General features: G+C 39.3%; 1 protein-coding gene across 1 annotated transcript in view; it reads right to left on the bottom strand.

The window, feature by feature from the left end:
• SLC9C2 (solute carrier family 9 member C2 (putative)) overlaps positions 1–16,496 on the bottom strand; it is a gene marked incomplete at its 5' end in the record, with an annotated part of 57,536 nt that extends 41,040 nt beyond the window's left edge. The window contains 8 exons of the mRNA XM_081025687.1: positions 1,913–2,056; positions 4,832–4,931; positions 5,787–5,948; positions 7,158–7,274; positions 10,893–11,058; positions 13,096–13,224; positions 14,622–14,722; positions 16,361–16,496. Of these exons, the coding sequence (XP_080881813.1) occupies positions 1,913–2,056; positions 4,832–4,931; positions 5,787–5,948; positions 7,158–7,274; positions 10,893–11,058; positions 13,096–13,224; positions 14,622–14,722; positions 16,361–16,496 (1,055 nt within the window). The remainder of the gene's footprint in view (positions 1–1,912; positions 2,057–4,831; positions 4,932–5,786; positions 5,949–7,157; positions 7,275–10,892; positions 11,059–13,095; positions 13,225–14,621; positions 14,723–16,360) is intronic.

Here is a 16,496-nt window from a genome sequence, read left to right as displayed (position 1 = left end):
TTTAATCTCTCTAAGCCTCAGTTTCTTCTTCTGTAACATGGAGATGATGATGATAATTGTACTTGCCTCAAAAGATTTTTACGAAGATTCAATTATTAAACAAGGCACCATTTATAGGGTTTAGAATGAGGCTGTGAATGTGGTCAGTGTTCAATATGTTAGCGACGATTCTTATACTCAGGCCTTTGTTTGATTCATTTTCTCTGAAATGTCCTTCTCAACAAGTCTCTACAGAAAGGCCACCTACAGTCTAAGGGCCCCTTAGGATGACGCTCTCCATTAAAGCATTTCTTCTAGCGAAGTGGAAGCATAAGTTCACACAATATCTCTGGTACCCACTAGCCACTGGAACATTGGCAAGGTACCTCACCTTTTTTTGGCCAGTTTCTTAATCTATAAAATAGAGAGAATGATTCTTATCTCCTAGTGTTGTAATGAAGATGAGATGAGATCGTGGATGTGTAGCTGAGTCAAACAATGTGCCAAAAAAACATGCGTCTTTCTTCAACCTGCACATGAGCTCCCATGGTGGGAAGAAACGGAAATTGTATACACATCCTTCTGTGTGCGAATGACTACCTGAGCTGCCTGCTGTGGCTTCAGAGGCGGCAGAAGCCACATTTCAGGAGAACATCTTAAAAAGTGAGTGCCCTTGGCTAGGCCTACCCTGAGTGGAAATGACAATGTTTTGCAAAGACACTGTCCTACATTCTTATGGGAGACACAACGACCATGAGTGCGCAATGGCATTCTAGAAAAAGCACGCTCGTGGGAGTCAAGTTTAAATCCCAACTCTGCCCTTCCAAGTTGGGTGACTCTAGGCAAGTTTTTAACCTCTCCATGCTTCATCTGTGAAATGATAAAATGACACCTACCTTATAGGGTTGTATGACTATTAACGGCATAAGGTACATGGTAAGTGCTTAATAAATGGCTTTATCGTAGCTATGAGGTCGGACAATTAAGTTTGCGAACTCATCCTGGAAAAAGTGCTGCATACCTCATTGGTGAATATCACTATGGTCACCTTTGAAGTCCTCCCCTTGGGAAGCTATGCACTGATGCCAGCACCTAATCCACCCTTCAAAGCAATTTTGGAACTCTTTCTGGAATGGCCATTAGAGCTGTCATCGTATTACCCTTGATGTCCTGAATGTCATCAAAATGTCTCCCTTTCAGTATTTCCTTTATCTTCAGGTAAAGAAAGAAATCATTGGGGGCCAGATCAGGTGATTAGGTAGGGTGTTCCAATAGAGTTACTTGTTTCCTGGCTAAAAACTCCCTCACAGACAGTGCTGTGTGAACTGGTGCATTGTCGTGATGCAAGAGCCATGAATTGTTGGCGAAAAGTTCAGATGGTCTAACTTTTTCACGCTGCTTTTTCAGCACTTCCAAATAGTAAACTTGGTTAACTGTTTGTCCAGTTGGTACAAATTCATAATGAATAATCCCTCTGATGTCAAAAAAAAGGTTAGCAACAGTGTTGCAACAAGTTCGCGAACTTAATTGTCATACCTGCTTATGACGCTAATTCATGATAATGAAAGTCAACAAAAATGTCATTGTGCAGGGGTGCTCCAACTTTAGCAAGCATGTTGAAACAGATCTGTGAATCTCGAGATTGAACCCCATAGATTGGGATGGGCCCATGAATTTGCATTTCTATCAATCTCATGGGTTATGCTGCTGCTGCTGTGCTGCCCCTTCTGATTTTATAGATGAAATCTTGAAGAGTAAATACACACACACACCCCTCATGGCACTGCAAGCTATTGTCAGGACCTTGACAACCACCCAGGCTTTCTGACTGCACGCCCAGGGCTCTCTTTCGCTGTAACCCACTGCTTCCCAATTGTCATTATGGCCTTGGGAACCTAGGACCAGTAAGAAAACTTTAAAATACAATTCTTACCTGACAACATTCACTGTTGCAAATAAGATTAAAATGAAAACTATAGTGTGCGCTCTAAAATATTTGGTTTGTCCACATCCAATTACAATGCCAAAGAAAGTGTATATTAAATGTTGGAACACGGATGAAAACATTATTAGGAACCTAGGATGAAGAGAATGGAAATCACATTTTAGCAATGTGTTTTTTTTAAGTAGTTCCCTTTTCACAGAAAATAGTGTCTCACATATCTGCCATTCTTGTCTTAGCAGAGGTCCTTGCTTCCATCACTGTTACAATCAACATTTAAAAGCATTTTGTTGGAACCGAAATACACCCAGTTCCATATTCCCCAATACCCTCATCACACCAATACCCATGGGCTGCCTCTCTCAGCAGAACAGTAAGAGCAAGGCGGAAAAGCGAGGATCCGCAGCCCTCACCCTCAGGCTGCTGATGTGGGATTGTGTCAGTGAGATTAGCTGGCAGCATATCAACAGTCGGGCCTGCCACAGCTACACCCAGAGCCAAGCTTGCTACAAGGAGCCACCAGGTTAACCTTGACTTTGTGATGGCTGCCTGGATCACCTCCATACCCTCTGCATGACTTTTCCCTTTGTGGTCTGCATTCAAGTCCCTTTCCTTGAACGTCTCTCCTGTCTGCTTTCCCATTTACTGAATTCCAAAACACCTTGCGAGCTTAACTCTAACCCTGTGTTCTTCACAAAACCTTCCTACGCACTCTCTGGAAGCGACCCTCCTCTGAATCCCCACCGTGCCCTTCATCAACTGCACCACGTGCTTAAGCAGAGAGGAGCATGAAGAATCATCCAGATCGCTTTCTAAAAATCTACATGCCTGGCCCCATCCCAGAGATTCTTACTGAGCAGACCAGAGCACTGAGGTTAGGCCATGGGGCCGTTCTGGTTCCATGTGGTAACACACCTGGGTCACGGCCAGGTCTGACCTCTACAGACAGATCCCAAGCCACGTCTCCTCTTGGACCCCTCTATTGGAACTCTCCCCTTCTGCTGACTGGGTGGCTGTGTCTGTCCCACAAACCAGTGTCCTTGTAGGTGGGTCTGAAGTTCTACACTCGGAAAGAAGCATTAGGAAACCTCATTTTAGCTGCAGTTATAAACCACGTTTTCGGATACAGCATTACTCCACTTAAGCAGATAGTCTGACCCTCTATTTGATTCCAATCTCGATTCAATTAATTCAGAACTCCTACAAGGAAAGTGTATGAGTGGACCTCACATTCCAATGCTCAGTTTTCTGAAAATTCAGAAATGATGGGATAACTGGCTGAGCAGAATACCTTTTTAAATGTCTCCACAGGACCTAAAAAATGTCTTACATATCGTAGGACCCCAACAAACATATAATTGCTTACACTTATTATTAGCTTCTTACACAAACACATCCACCACTTAACAATGAGTGCCTTCTGAGAAGGGACTTATTTTCATAGCCCAAATCTAAGATATAAGGTCTAGGTAGGTCATAGTAGACATTGACCAAGGATGAGCTGATGAGGTGAAAGAATAAACAACTGATTGAATAGAATGAGTAATTTATAATGATGCTGACAGACAACATGACTGAGCTCAGAAAACTGTCTAAATTCAGACAAAATGTACATGTTCTTTGAATCCATTATTCCCAAGCTCCTGGATTTTAAAAAAACAGTCAAGTGTCTTCACATTTACACAAAATTAGTATAGTTATAGGTGTCAATTTTTTTATTTTGCCAAATAGAGCTATAAAAAAAAAAGTACCAGGCCGGCCCGGTGGCTCAGGCAGTTAGAGCTCCATGCTCCTAACTCCGAAGGCTGCCGGTTCAATTCCCACATGGGCCAGTGGGCTCTCAACCACAAGGATGCCAGTTCAATTCCTCAAGTCCCGCAAGGGATGGTGGGCTGTGCCCCTTGCAACTAGAAAAAACGGCAACTGGACCTGGAGCTGAGCTGCGCCCTCCACAACTAAGACTGAAAGCACAACAACTTGAAGCTGAACAGCACCCTCCACAAATAAGACTGAAACGACAACTTGACTTGGAAAAAAGTCCTGGAAGTACACACTGTTCCCCAATAAAGTCCTGTTCTCCCCACCCCCAAAAAAGTACCATCTTTTATCACTGGAATTTCATTTTTAAAACGTACCATCTTCTACCACTGGAATTTCATACAAGAAAGGACATTTTAAACCCCATAAAAGTAGAAAGGACATAATTTCAAAACAATGGATAGTCCTTTACATTAAAGTAATGAATCTTCATGGGAGAACTCAGGATTATGGCTTATTTTTCTCATTTTAACATTTGTTTTCATCCAATGTGAGAATTTCTACATTAGAGTATGACTTGGTGGGAAATAATTCTGAAATAAATCTATATTTTAGCACAGTTTCTCAGAGAAGGGCCAATTCATTTGTCTGAGAAGACAAGCAAATGGTGTTCCCTCTGTCCAGAGAGGGCCGTATGACACTTTGTAAAAGGTAGCTAAGAGTTTTGGTGGAGCTGCGTCTTTCTGCTACTTTTCTTTTCCATCTCTTCCCATATTTGGATACTGTCATTCAGGTTTCATTGTTAATGAAACCTGAATGACAGTATCCAAATATGGGAAGAGCTGGAAATAAAGGAAAAAAGTATTTTTCTTCACTTCCCACAGTTCAAAATAAAATTTTATCAAAGAGTTATGTATAAATAGCACTATGGTCTCTCAGCCACTAAGACTACTATTCAGCACGGGAATATCAATTAATGTCAATAATTGTTGGTTCCTCAAATCCTTTTCAAATATAACTGGTAGTAAAAATTAAAACTGAAAAGGTAGGAAAAAGTTATAAAAGGGGAGTTTTATTAGTGTCATGAAGGCAGGACCACTGAAGCACTAAATTTCTACAAAATCTATACCATGTACACAATAGGAGACTTACTTGGTAATTATTAACTTGGTCCTTGGTTTAAAGCTTAAGGAATCTAAATTCAGTCCCACGGTGACTAAAGCAACCAATCCTGACATTCCAAAAAATTCCACTAGGGAGGGGAAAAAAATGAATAAAATGAGTTACATTCAAATCTGCGCACTGAGTTGAGCAAAGGGTTGGTGGGAAACTCAAGGGCAGTATTTCTCGGAAGTTTGCTTCAATGAGTTGGCCTAATCCTGAAAATCGGGGGTTGGCCAACTTTTTCCGTAAAGGATCAGATGGTAATAAGTATTTAGTCCTAATTTCTTTACAGGCCATAAGGTCCCTATTGCCACAACTCCACATGCAAAAAGCCGCCATAGGTAACACGTAAACGAATGAGTGTCCAATAAATAATGACAGAGGAATTTGAATTGCACATAATTTTCAGGACTAAACTAGCAAATGATTGTTTATTCCACTCTCTTGCTTCTCTTCCAGATACATATATACCTGATTTCTCCCTCTCCTTTCCTGTCTCCTAGCCTCGGGTAAGGGCCAGCCACCATTTTGAGACTCACTAAATTAGACTGTTGAACTGGAAAAGACCTCAGGAGCATCTTTCCCAACTTTCTCATTCTAGAGATGGGTTACTAAGGGTCAGAGCAGAAATCACTGACTGCTGATTCCTCCTCCAAGGGACTGCCAGTGACTAAAGACAAGGTCAAAGGATGGAGTTCAGAAAGGAAGAGTAACTACATAGAAGAAGAATGCAAAGGGAAAGGACACGTGGTTAAATTAAGGGAATTTGGAGAGACCAGGAAAGAGCTGGAGGTGGCAGAAAGATGACATGACCAGAGGCAGAGAGGGGCCACAACAAGGGGAAGTAGTTGGGGAAAAGCAACTGGATTCAAGGTCAGGGATATGGTGACGAACAAAGTTCACACTGAGGATGGCATTTGTTTGGTACTTGTTTCTGCCTTACCAATGTAGAAAATCATGTACACCATCGAAAAGTAAAGAACGATACTAGTCAGTGTGTTGCTAAAAAGGTCAGTGAATATAAAATGAACGATTTTTGCACACCAATATCCACATATTATGCTTCCCGAGATGTTCAAGATGAGGTCCACGAGGACGTGGTACACTAGAGAAAGAAAACAAGAAAAAGCAAAGTTGGACTTGTGTCTTTCATTGATGACATTTGGGTCTACACCCATTGATTTGCTCTTGAGATTTTGAATGGAGACCTTGTTCTGCAGCAGATGGGAGTTTCCCATGAGAGCATGGCAAAAGAGGCCCTCGGGGGATATATTTCCCGTATGGTCTGCAGCTTGAGGGTTGCTTATCCAGGCATGGCAGACTCAAATGCCCTCAGAAGCCAGTCATGGGAATAATGTGAAAAGCCTGTGACAAGCTGGAGAGTGAAGGTCCAACCAAAAGATACCTGAATGTCCACCCAAATTCAAATGTTTTATGAATTACGTCAGAGCCAAGCAAACCTTGCTGGGATCCCTACCAACCTGCAGTCCGTTTGTGACCCCTTCCCCCAGTGCAGGTGGCACTTGGGAAATGGAGAGGGGAAATTTTCCATAGTCGCAATAAATGGGGACAATAGTGACAGTTAGGAAGTAGGTTTCAGGCAATGCCAAGGGTAGTGCTAAATCACAAAGACTGTCCCTCCCTAAATCAAGAGACACTGCAAATCCCTCTTTATCACCAGTGTTTCTTTCTCCTTTTTCCTCTCTTCCCCTACAACTGTCACATAAACAAGTCAGGAGGACACCTGTTCCTTCTTTAAGCTGTGATTTTTATCCCCCATCTTCTCTACTGTTGCCCCATCTGGAAACCTAGCAAGATGACATGCTCCATATTCCAGTGAACTTTCATCACCTTAATCTGTCTAGAAGCACCTCTAGGATCTGATGCTCCAGTACTGCTTGAAATACTCAGTTTTCACACTCAGACTCAACTCCAGGATTGAGCCAATGCTTAGTATCCACTCACTGAGATCCAGATTGATCCAGGAAAGAAGAAAATCTGAGCCACAGAGAACAGCGTGTGTGTGTGTGTGTGTGTGTGTCTGTGTCTGTTTCTGTGTGTGTGTGTACGCACACACATGCATATTGAGAGAGATGGAATAATTTAACACTCTTTCCCCCTTAATGTCCACAAAAACACACACAGTTGGCATGTAATTATTTTCTTGTGGCCTGATATGCTATTTTAATTGGTCCAAGTGCAGAGAAAGCACTAAAGTTAAGACATCTTGAATGTATAATACTTAAATTTCAGTATGAATTGGAATGCACCATACATGATTTTAGAAAATATACAGACAAAAATATGCTCCTACCCGTAATTACAGATATGTGAAGTATGTTGCTCCGAAAAAATCCAAAAAGAATGGATGTGAAGCTACAGACAATCATTGATTCTCCTCTAATGATATCGGTATACATTTTGGAAATACCTGGAAAAGGAAATATAAAACATAATTTAATATGAAAACAGTGCTCTGAAACAGGAAACACAAAAACAGAAGAGAAGGAATATGCTAGAAAAAAAAGAAGGCAGCCATGACTGGGATGGGTCTGTAAGACAATCACAATCGCTACTTTTAATTTGTCCACTGTGACTTCTGTATCTCCAATGGCAAAGAGTGCTCCAATGGCAGCAGCACTCTTTGAAGTGTCCATGGCCTCAGACCATGCTTGAGCTTCAGAAGGACACTACACTTCTCAGGACCCCACATTTAGCTTCAATAAACATGAATTGTTAGACTCCACAAGAATCCCATTTGAGAAATAAGTACACGGTATGACCCAGCAACTCTACTCCTAGACATATATCGAAGAGAACTGAGAACACATGTCCACACAAAACTTGGTACATGAATGTTCATAGCAGCATTACTCATAAGAGTCAAGAAGTGGAAAGCACCCATAATCCATCAGCTGATGAATGGATAAAATATGTGCTCTATCCCTACAATGGAATATTATTCAGCCACAGACAGAAATGAAGCATCAACTGATACATGTTGCAACACAGATGAACCTTTAAAACATGACACTAAGTCAAAGAAGCCAGAGACAAAAATCACATATTGCACAATGTGATTTATAGGAAACATCCACAATAGGTAAATCCATAAGCAGAAAATTGATTAAGTGGTTGCCAGGGGGCTGGAGAGTGAGGGAACCAGGAGTGACTGCTAATGGATATGAGATTCCTTTTGGGAGTACTGAAAATGTTATAAAATTAGATAGTAATGATGGTTGTGTAACTCTAAATATATTAAAGACCACTGAATTGCACACTTTCAAAGGGTGAATTTTATGGTATGGGTCATATTGCAACAAAGCTGCTATAAAAAAAATAAGTACAAAATCTTATTGGCACTTAACATTCATTAACAGTTAAGTTTAATAGAAAATGCAATCAAATTAGTTGCCTAGTGATACACAACTTACACGTAGGGTACCAACCCATCCAGTATCCATTCCCTGTTCTTGGTAACCGTACTTGTTTTGTTCAGGGTGGGAACATGCCCAGCTAAACAACTACTTTTCCCCAACTTCCTCCGGCTTCTAACAGTCGCTACTAAGATATAAGTGGGAGTTACTGAGTGGGACTTTGGGGAAATTTCTTGGAGGGAGTGGTGACTTAGCTGAAGGGAACATCTTTGCAAAAGTCTCCTGAATGATAGGATTTTACAGAATTTCATATTACTCAGTGTCTGATTGTGGATCAATATTCAGGCTGTTTATTTCTGTTATTCCTGCTTCATTATTGTAGCCAATAAAGAAGCAAAGATAATAAAAGGCAAGGTAAGTTATAGTCATCTCGTCTTACTTCTTATTACTACCGTCGACTAAACACAAATATACTGGTTAAACAGGGTTGGAGAGTATTAGCAGATTTGACTTAGCTGGTCAAGCAATCCATTCATCCTCTCCTCGAATTCAGTGAGTGAACCAGAAGCAAGTAAAATACATGGTTTTGTGTATGAAGTTTTTAATATTATAGTTATAACATTCAGAGTGAATATTATTTTAATAGCAAAACACCACAAGAATTACTCCCCATATTTGTATTGCTTTCATGTAGAACTAACTTAGATTCATGAATTCATTGTAAAATTTGGAAAAGAATAAAACAAGAAACCATCTGTAATTCCACAACCCAGATAGAACCATGTTAACGGTGCAGTCTTTTTCAAAGCATCTAATTCTTTCACTCAGTTGAGATCATATGAAAACTTTGTCTTTTATTCCTTTACAAGCTCCTGTTCCAGATTCGTTTTAAAATAAAAACTGTTTGAGCCCTATGCACTTTTTTAAAGCAGGTAATAAATAGACAAATGCCTGTTAACTTGCATGTGTACATCCACTAGCTTTTCTTGGTGGGCCAGTGCACCTCAGATTAGGTTGTGCAGTTTTTACAGCGCATGAGGGCACCACATCGAAAGAAGCACCATTCACATTGTAGGAACTCTACTTTTGTATATTCGAATGATAGTTTTAGGCATAGGGCAAAAATATTTTTCCTTAAAAAAATTCATGTATTATGACAATTAGATAGATGTAAACTGTTCTGAAGATAGGACCACATATCTAACTCACACATGGGGCTTAGATGATGGCGCTGTGAGACTGAGAGAATGATTTTCCCCCATAAAAATCAGTCACATTTGCTTTATTTGGAAAAAATGGTTATTGGATCCAGAACCCATGTACCACCTGACATAAAGACAATATCAACCAAATATCTTTGCTAGTTTTCTTTTCAAGAAATAGGAGACTTGGGCCGGCCCGGTGGCTCAGGCGGTTAGAGCTCCATGCTCCTAACTCCAAAGGCTGCCGGTTCGATTCCCACATGGGCTAGTGGGCTCTCAACACACACACACACACACACACACACACACACACACACACACACACACAAAGGCAAAAAAAAAAAAAGTAAAAAAATATGTAAAAATAAATAAATAAATAAATAAACCCTTAAAAAAAAAGAAATAGGAGACTTGAATCTACACCCTTTATGAAAAAAAATTTTTTTGAATATGGAAACTGCAGTAAGTAATTAAAGTTTATAGTTGATTGTAGCCACTTTGAATCAAGAGATTACAGAAAAGGGAGAAGGAAGAGAATACAAATGATAAAAAGAGAAACACAGGTGAAGGAAAGAAAATAATTGAACTTAGAAAGAAAGAGAGAAGGAAAAGAGGACAGGATCAGACTCTTTGAGAAATATCTTGTGACGATTTAGAATATTACCATGACAAATGTCTTAAAGCCTCCTCTGTTTTCTTACCTATAGGTGTAAGAGGGTATAAAATGGAAATGTCATTTGCTATAAAGGTTGGAGGTCTTCCACTCCAATCATAAGGCAATATATTTCCATTAAATATAACCAGTACCTCAAAATTGGTAAGAAAAATATTTCTGAGTCAAAAACAGAAACAATGGCATCTTACCATTTCATGTTTGTATTGCTGTGTAAATAAAACACATATATATAAATAATAAAATAAGCAGGGGGATATTTCAAAGTGAAATCATCTTTTACCAAATAAGACAGTAGGTATGCAGGACCCCAAACCTTCTTGGGAATAAGCTTCTACTGAACAACATACTTGCCAGACTACACTCTTACCGCATTTCTTTTAAATAAACGATGACCCCCTCTACCACCTGCCCAACGTCAGCTCATCCAAAATGGAGTTCTAACAAAAAGTAGCGAGACCTTGAAAAAGTTTCACTGGGGTAGAGCAGGGTCTCTACCTTATGGTTTAGAATTCAGTGGAATGGAATAAGAATGCTAATTTTTATCACCTTCTAGAAAGGTTACATTTTCTTCTTGAAAAAAATCCTTTGAGACTATAACAGGTGTTATGTAATCCAGATCGGGAGTGGGTGTGCTTGCAATGCACCTTTCAAGTCAATCAACGTTCCATCGTCAAGAAAAACAGCACAAATACCTACTCTGCTGGATGCACAATTTGTAGCAGAAAAGTAGAACCAAAAGAAAATAAGTTATCCTCATATCTTCAAGATGAGAGAAAGAAGTAAATCTGACATACCGATGTTTTTCAGTGAATTCACAGAAAGAACAGGATCCGTAATGGCAATCGTCATGCTAAAGAGCAGGCAAGACTGCAAGTCCCATGAGTCGTTATTGAATTTCATAACCACGTTTCCAACAATGACGACTGCCACAAAAAAGCTAATTAATCCAGTTAACAAGACCTGTGAAATCAGTTCATTACACAGTATTAGATTTTCACATCTAAAGATGACCCAATTTCATTTACCTATGTAAGAATCAGATCTTGGTTATATATTTTATACGATTTCTCTGGAAGATAACTTTGAATGGTATTCTAGTTTACCTGCCTCAAAGCAACCGTGCCTTCCCAACACATGAGATCCTACCCTATTGTTAAAAGACCAATTCCCCCATCATTCTTGTTGCTAGTCCAGCTTAACAGTTCTCAACATCAAAGTGTTCTTAAAATGGAAGGCAAATTTCTCCTGCTTCTGTGTAAAACATTTCCTGGTTACCTCCGTGTCGATCTGCAGGGCTCCTGGCAGAAAGGCGAAAAGCACGTACCAGCTGATTCTAGAAGAAACCTTATTTGGCAAACTTTTTGATAGTACATTTCATTAGCCAAACTTTTCTAAGGCTACCACATATGTCGGGGATGCTGGGAAATGTAGTATTTCCCAGCGGGCCCACTACCATATCAAACAAAAAATAGTAAGTTTCTGTTAGAAAAAAAAAGGGGAGAATACATATCAAATAGGCAATCGGCAGCGCCTGCTTCCAAAATGGAAATAAAATGTAAAACTTCTAAACAAGCAGAAGGAACAAAAGGATAAAGAAAACTGAATCAACTGAATTGACTGGGAAGGGAAGAAAGCATGAGGGAAAGCATGGTAAATACAAAGTACAAGACTATATGGGAGAAATAAGTCCAAATCTATTTCCTTTAATTAAAAAAATTATCTTTAAATTTACATCTAGTAATAGCCATTCTTTTGGTGTACAGTTATATAACTTTTAACAAATGCATACAGTCCTTTAACCATGACCATAGTTAAAAAACAAAACAGATCCAATACCCCCCAAACTTCCCATGCTGCCTCTTTGTAGTCAATTTCTTCCCCCCATGCCTAGTCCCACGCAACCAATAATCTATGCTCCAAACCTGTCGTCTTGCTTTTGCTAGAAGGAAGGTCTATGAGTGAAATGATACAATATGTAGCCTTTTGAGCCTCATTTTCTTTCTCTCGGCATAACACATTTGAAATTCTTTCATGTTGTACCTATCAATACTGTTCCCTTTTTATTGCCGAGTAATATTCCCTTGCAAGATGTATCAAACTTCATAATTAACCAAACAATCTACAGAGCAAATTTCGACCCCTGCACTCAACAATTAGAGAATACATACTTTTTGTGACACAAACGCAGAACATTTTGGAAAACTGATCATGTCCTAGGCCACAAAACAAATCTCCACAAATCACAAAAATCGATATACACGGCACATTCTCTGATCACACTGTGATGAGAGAAATAGTAATAAAAAGCTCTATTTGGAAATATTAAAAACAATTTCTAAATAACAGGTCAAAAAAAGTACAATAAAATTTAGGTAGGACTGAGATGATAATAAAAACACTAAAAACAAAACATGTGGGATGACACCTAGAACAGTAGTTACAGGAGAATTTAAAAACCTTAAAGGTACAAAAACCAAAAATAAAAAAGCTAAAAAGTCAAACAACTAATAGCTAACTCAAGATGTTACGGGGAGAAATAAAATAAAATAAAACCAAAGAAAGTAAAATGTTCTTTGATAGGAAAAATAAAATAGTCTGGCAAGCATGGTTAAGAAAAAAGAAAGGCACAAATAAAACAATCTTAGCAGCAAAAATGGGCAAACGTACAGATCCAGCTGAGGTGAAGTCAGCTGTGGAATTAGAATGCAGTTTCTGCCATTTATCAGCCAGGTTTGTGACCTCTGACATGAAGTCTGCTTATGTGTGAAATGGAGATACTAGTTACTCAGGGCCTAGCCAAAGTGGTCAATCAGCAAATAGTCATTGATTCTCCCGCCCTTCAGCTTTCTTTAATTACTGGTTCTGCAGAATGAGGAGGGTAAAACAACTACAAATGTGAGATCTGTGAATTATTCGTCTTCTTTATAGACAGTCACAGGTCTATCAACGTGAGTGAGCAAGAATTGACCACAATTTGTTTTTAAAATGTGTTCTTACCTGCCAAAGCACATTCTTGAGTATATAATAGTCCACGTCCAAAGCAGCCATAAATATAATTAAAGGTGAAAAATAACAATAAAGTGAAAAACTTGATGTTCTTAGAAGAGGATAGACAATTTGGTGCATCTAAAGTAACAAAAGCAAACAAGAAATTAGTTTGCTGCCATTTTGAAGTTCAGAAATTAGCTTGATGGTACATCAATCAATATAAATCTTAGCATATTCTAATGTGCAACTATTGACAGGTTATCTACGAGGCTAGTCCCGGGAGTCTTGGGGTAGATTTCTTGACCCAACTTGTCCAGATGGATTATATGTATAGTCCCGTATTCATTAGAGAATTGTGTGACTTTGGGCTACAAGAACATTGCTTGTGACAAGTAATCGGTGTTTTCCAAAGTGGAAACCCCTACCAGTGGTGATCTGAGACCATTTTGGGTGATTCACAGGTAAGTATTTTTTTATTTGATTGTTAGAGATTTATTCTAATTTGAATTAAGTGGGGAAAAAGGAACCTGGCATAGGTACTTGTGATGTTGCAGACATTTGCTTAGGATTTTAAAATCTTTCAGTGAGTCAAGTAGAGAAAATTAATACACAGATACTAGGACAGATGTGTATATGGGAGATAAATCGTGAAAGTTGTACCCAGATGAATGAAAAACATAGCAACAATGACTGAAGTGTAAGTCTTCCTTCCTAAAAGGTTTTGGTCCCAATTAATAGCTTAATCTTCATTACTTAACCTCTCTATGCCTCAATTTCCTCATCTGTAAAATAGGAATAGAGTAACCACTTCCAATGGGTTGCTGGGATGACAAATGCGTTCTCAAGAGTTAATAAATTAATAAATACAAAGCACTGAAAGGGGAGCCTGGCACATAGCAAATGCCCCAAAATGCTCACTGGCAGCAGTGGTGGTGTTTCAGAAAAGGAACTAGAGGCCTCTACAATCCTAGACAGGTACAAGCATGGTCTCCATGTTCAGAAAAATGACAGAATGCGTGGAGACAAAGCGTTTTTGATAGTACTCCTATGCATTTGAAATCAGGAGTTAATAATGAACATTTTCTTTTATCTATACTCTACATGACACATATTTTCTGTTTCATCTGGCAGTTAGAAAAGAGCGGCCATGCTTCCTCACAACTCCCTGCTGCCTTTGACCACTAGTCTCCACAAGAGCTGCAGACAATAGGAGGAGGAAGCCTGTTCACGTACAGGAGAAAGAAACCAGGGTGAGGCTCCAGAAGTGATGGGGTACCCACAAATGCCACTGGATTTCCCTCACTTGCAGGTTAGTGCTTTTTCTTAAGCATCTCTAACTTACGTCTCCTTGACTCTATGGTTTTTTCACTTTCAAAAATTTTACTAACAGAGGAATATTTTTCAGTAGGTACTCACATCAAAAAAAAAAATTCCATATATTCAGGGAGAGAGGTGGGAGTGGACCTGCTTTGGGGTCTTTTTTCTTTCATGTATTCTCTAGTTGATTATACATACATACATTATACATACATTACCTCAACAAAATTGTAGGCCAGATGTCCTATCACAAATCCTGCCAGAAAAAGAATTGTCAAGACAACGACTTCAGAATTCTTTAAGCATGCCTTCAGAAATCCTAAAGAAATAGATGTATCTGTCACTGAGACATAACATATAGTTTCAAAACAATTTCAAATCTCCTCTCTGGTGATTTAATTTTAAACTTCCCCTCAGTGTCATCTCATCATGAATAAATAATTGACAGCCGTTACAAATGCTGTCTCTTAACTATACGACACACTTAACTAGAGGTACTTCTGACAGGTGAATTTGGAAAACATTGAAGCTCCAAAAACATTAGGATCACCGTATAGGTGTCTTACCTATGAATCTAATGAAGAATTATGAAAAGCCAAACTTCCTATCTACGTAGCATACCTTATATTAATAATTACTCATCCTAACACATATTCTATAGTTTTTCCTAAAAGCCGGAAATACTTTTAACTGAGCTCTGACCATAGGGAAAACTGCTTTCACGAGACAAGTAACAAAAGACACTTGTTAATTCTGTCTACAAGCATTTACTTGCCTGAAACTTTCTGTTCTAAGATTATTCCATTCATTCTTTCCAGAAGCAATACTCAGACTATATTCCAATTACTTTATGCCTCGGGCAGGATTCACTGCTATCCCAGATTCTGCATTTCCTGATTTCTACCTATAGGTCAAGCCAAGTCAGTAAATATTTATTGAAGATTCTTATTTGTAAGGCCAGAAGGGAAATGTTTCTCAAACTATTTCTGCAGGGCCCTTTACTGCTGGAGCACTTGCCTCCATGGAATCATCAAGGATCTAGGGCTCGTGAAGTTTATGGTCACCAACACCTCGTACAAGGTCATTAGGGAGAGTTTTAAAGACCCCAGAGAAACAATTTCACTCCCTGATACAATGAATAAAATTGAAGTTTATTAAGTGTGTTTGCTTCTTTGCTTGTTTCTTTCTAGTCTTCCTAGTTCCAGAAAGGATTTTAAAGCAGCTAACATTTTTTCCCAAATAAAACGTTTTAAATGGGGGCTAGAAACTTCTCTAATCGCTAGCCTTAAACTGTGGAATCAAGCACCTGCATTTTTGACGATGTTATTTTATCTGCATGAATATCATTCAGCGTATCTTCTACATTCTTAATCATTGTTTGAGCAGCTTTCACTTGTGAAGCCTTTTCTAATTACCCGATAGGGGTGGGTTGGGTGCTGCATCTTTCCCAAAGAAAAATCACATCAAAAGCCGTAATAGAACAGACAAAATGGATGACGCCGACTGTGCAAATTGTGAATCGTTATATCTAGGTTCTATCTGCCCCCATGGCCCTCCCAACATCCCAGATATTTTGGTCAGGTTCGGCCTGGCTGGCATGCAGGATGAGGCTCTCCGGCCTTGTTACCTGAGATCTCTGACCCCTTTCAGTTACACTAAGCACATTGCACTGAAGTGATTTATCTGCCTGTCCCCTCACCAGCCGTGAGAGGGCTTCCTGAGGCTAAGAACTGTTTTATTCTCCTATGTCTATGGCACTGCCTGTGCTCAGCAAATGTGACTGAGTGAAGGAACACAGTGTAGGTGCTACTTAGAATTAAATGAAGCTAGACTGACAGCATTCAGTTACATCTCATCATTTCATTGGACCCCTTTTTTGATGGAGCTGTGATTACTTTCTGCACTGACAAAGATTCAGAGGGCAGAGGAAAGATGACATTTAAAAACCATGACCTACCTCCCAGAACAATTATGGAACACAGGAGCACTGGAAAATGCCCCTTTACGAACGTATAGTGAACCGACCTTCCGCAGAGTAAATCAGGCTGGTTACCTCCTTTGACATCCCAGAAGGAAGAGTTCGTGGTTGCCAT

Source organism: Rhinolophus hipposideros (genome assembly GCF_964194185.1).
Source record: "Rhinolophus hipposideros genome assembly, chromosome: 19".
NCBI lineage: Eukaryota > Metazoa > Chordata > Mammalia > Chiroptera > Rhinolophidae > Rhinolophus > Rhinolophus hipposideros.
This window is presented reverse-complemented; position numbering and strand designations above follow the sequence as displayed.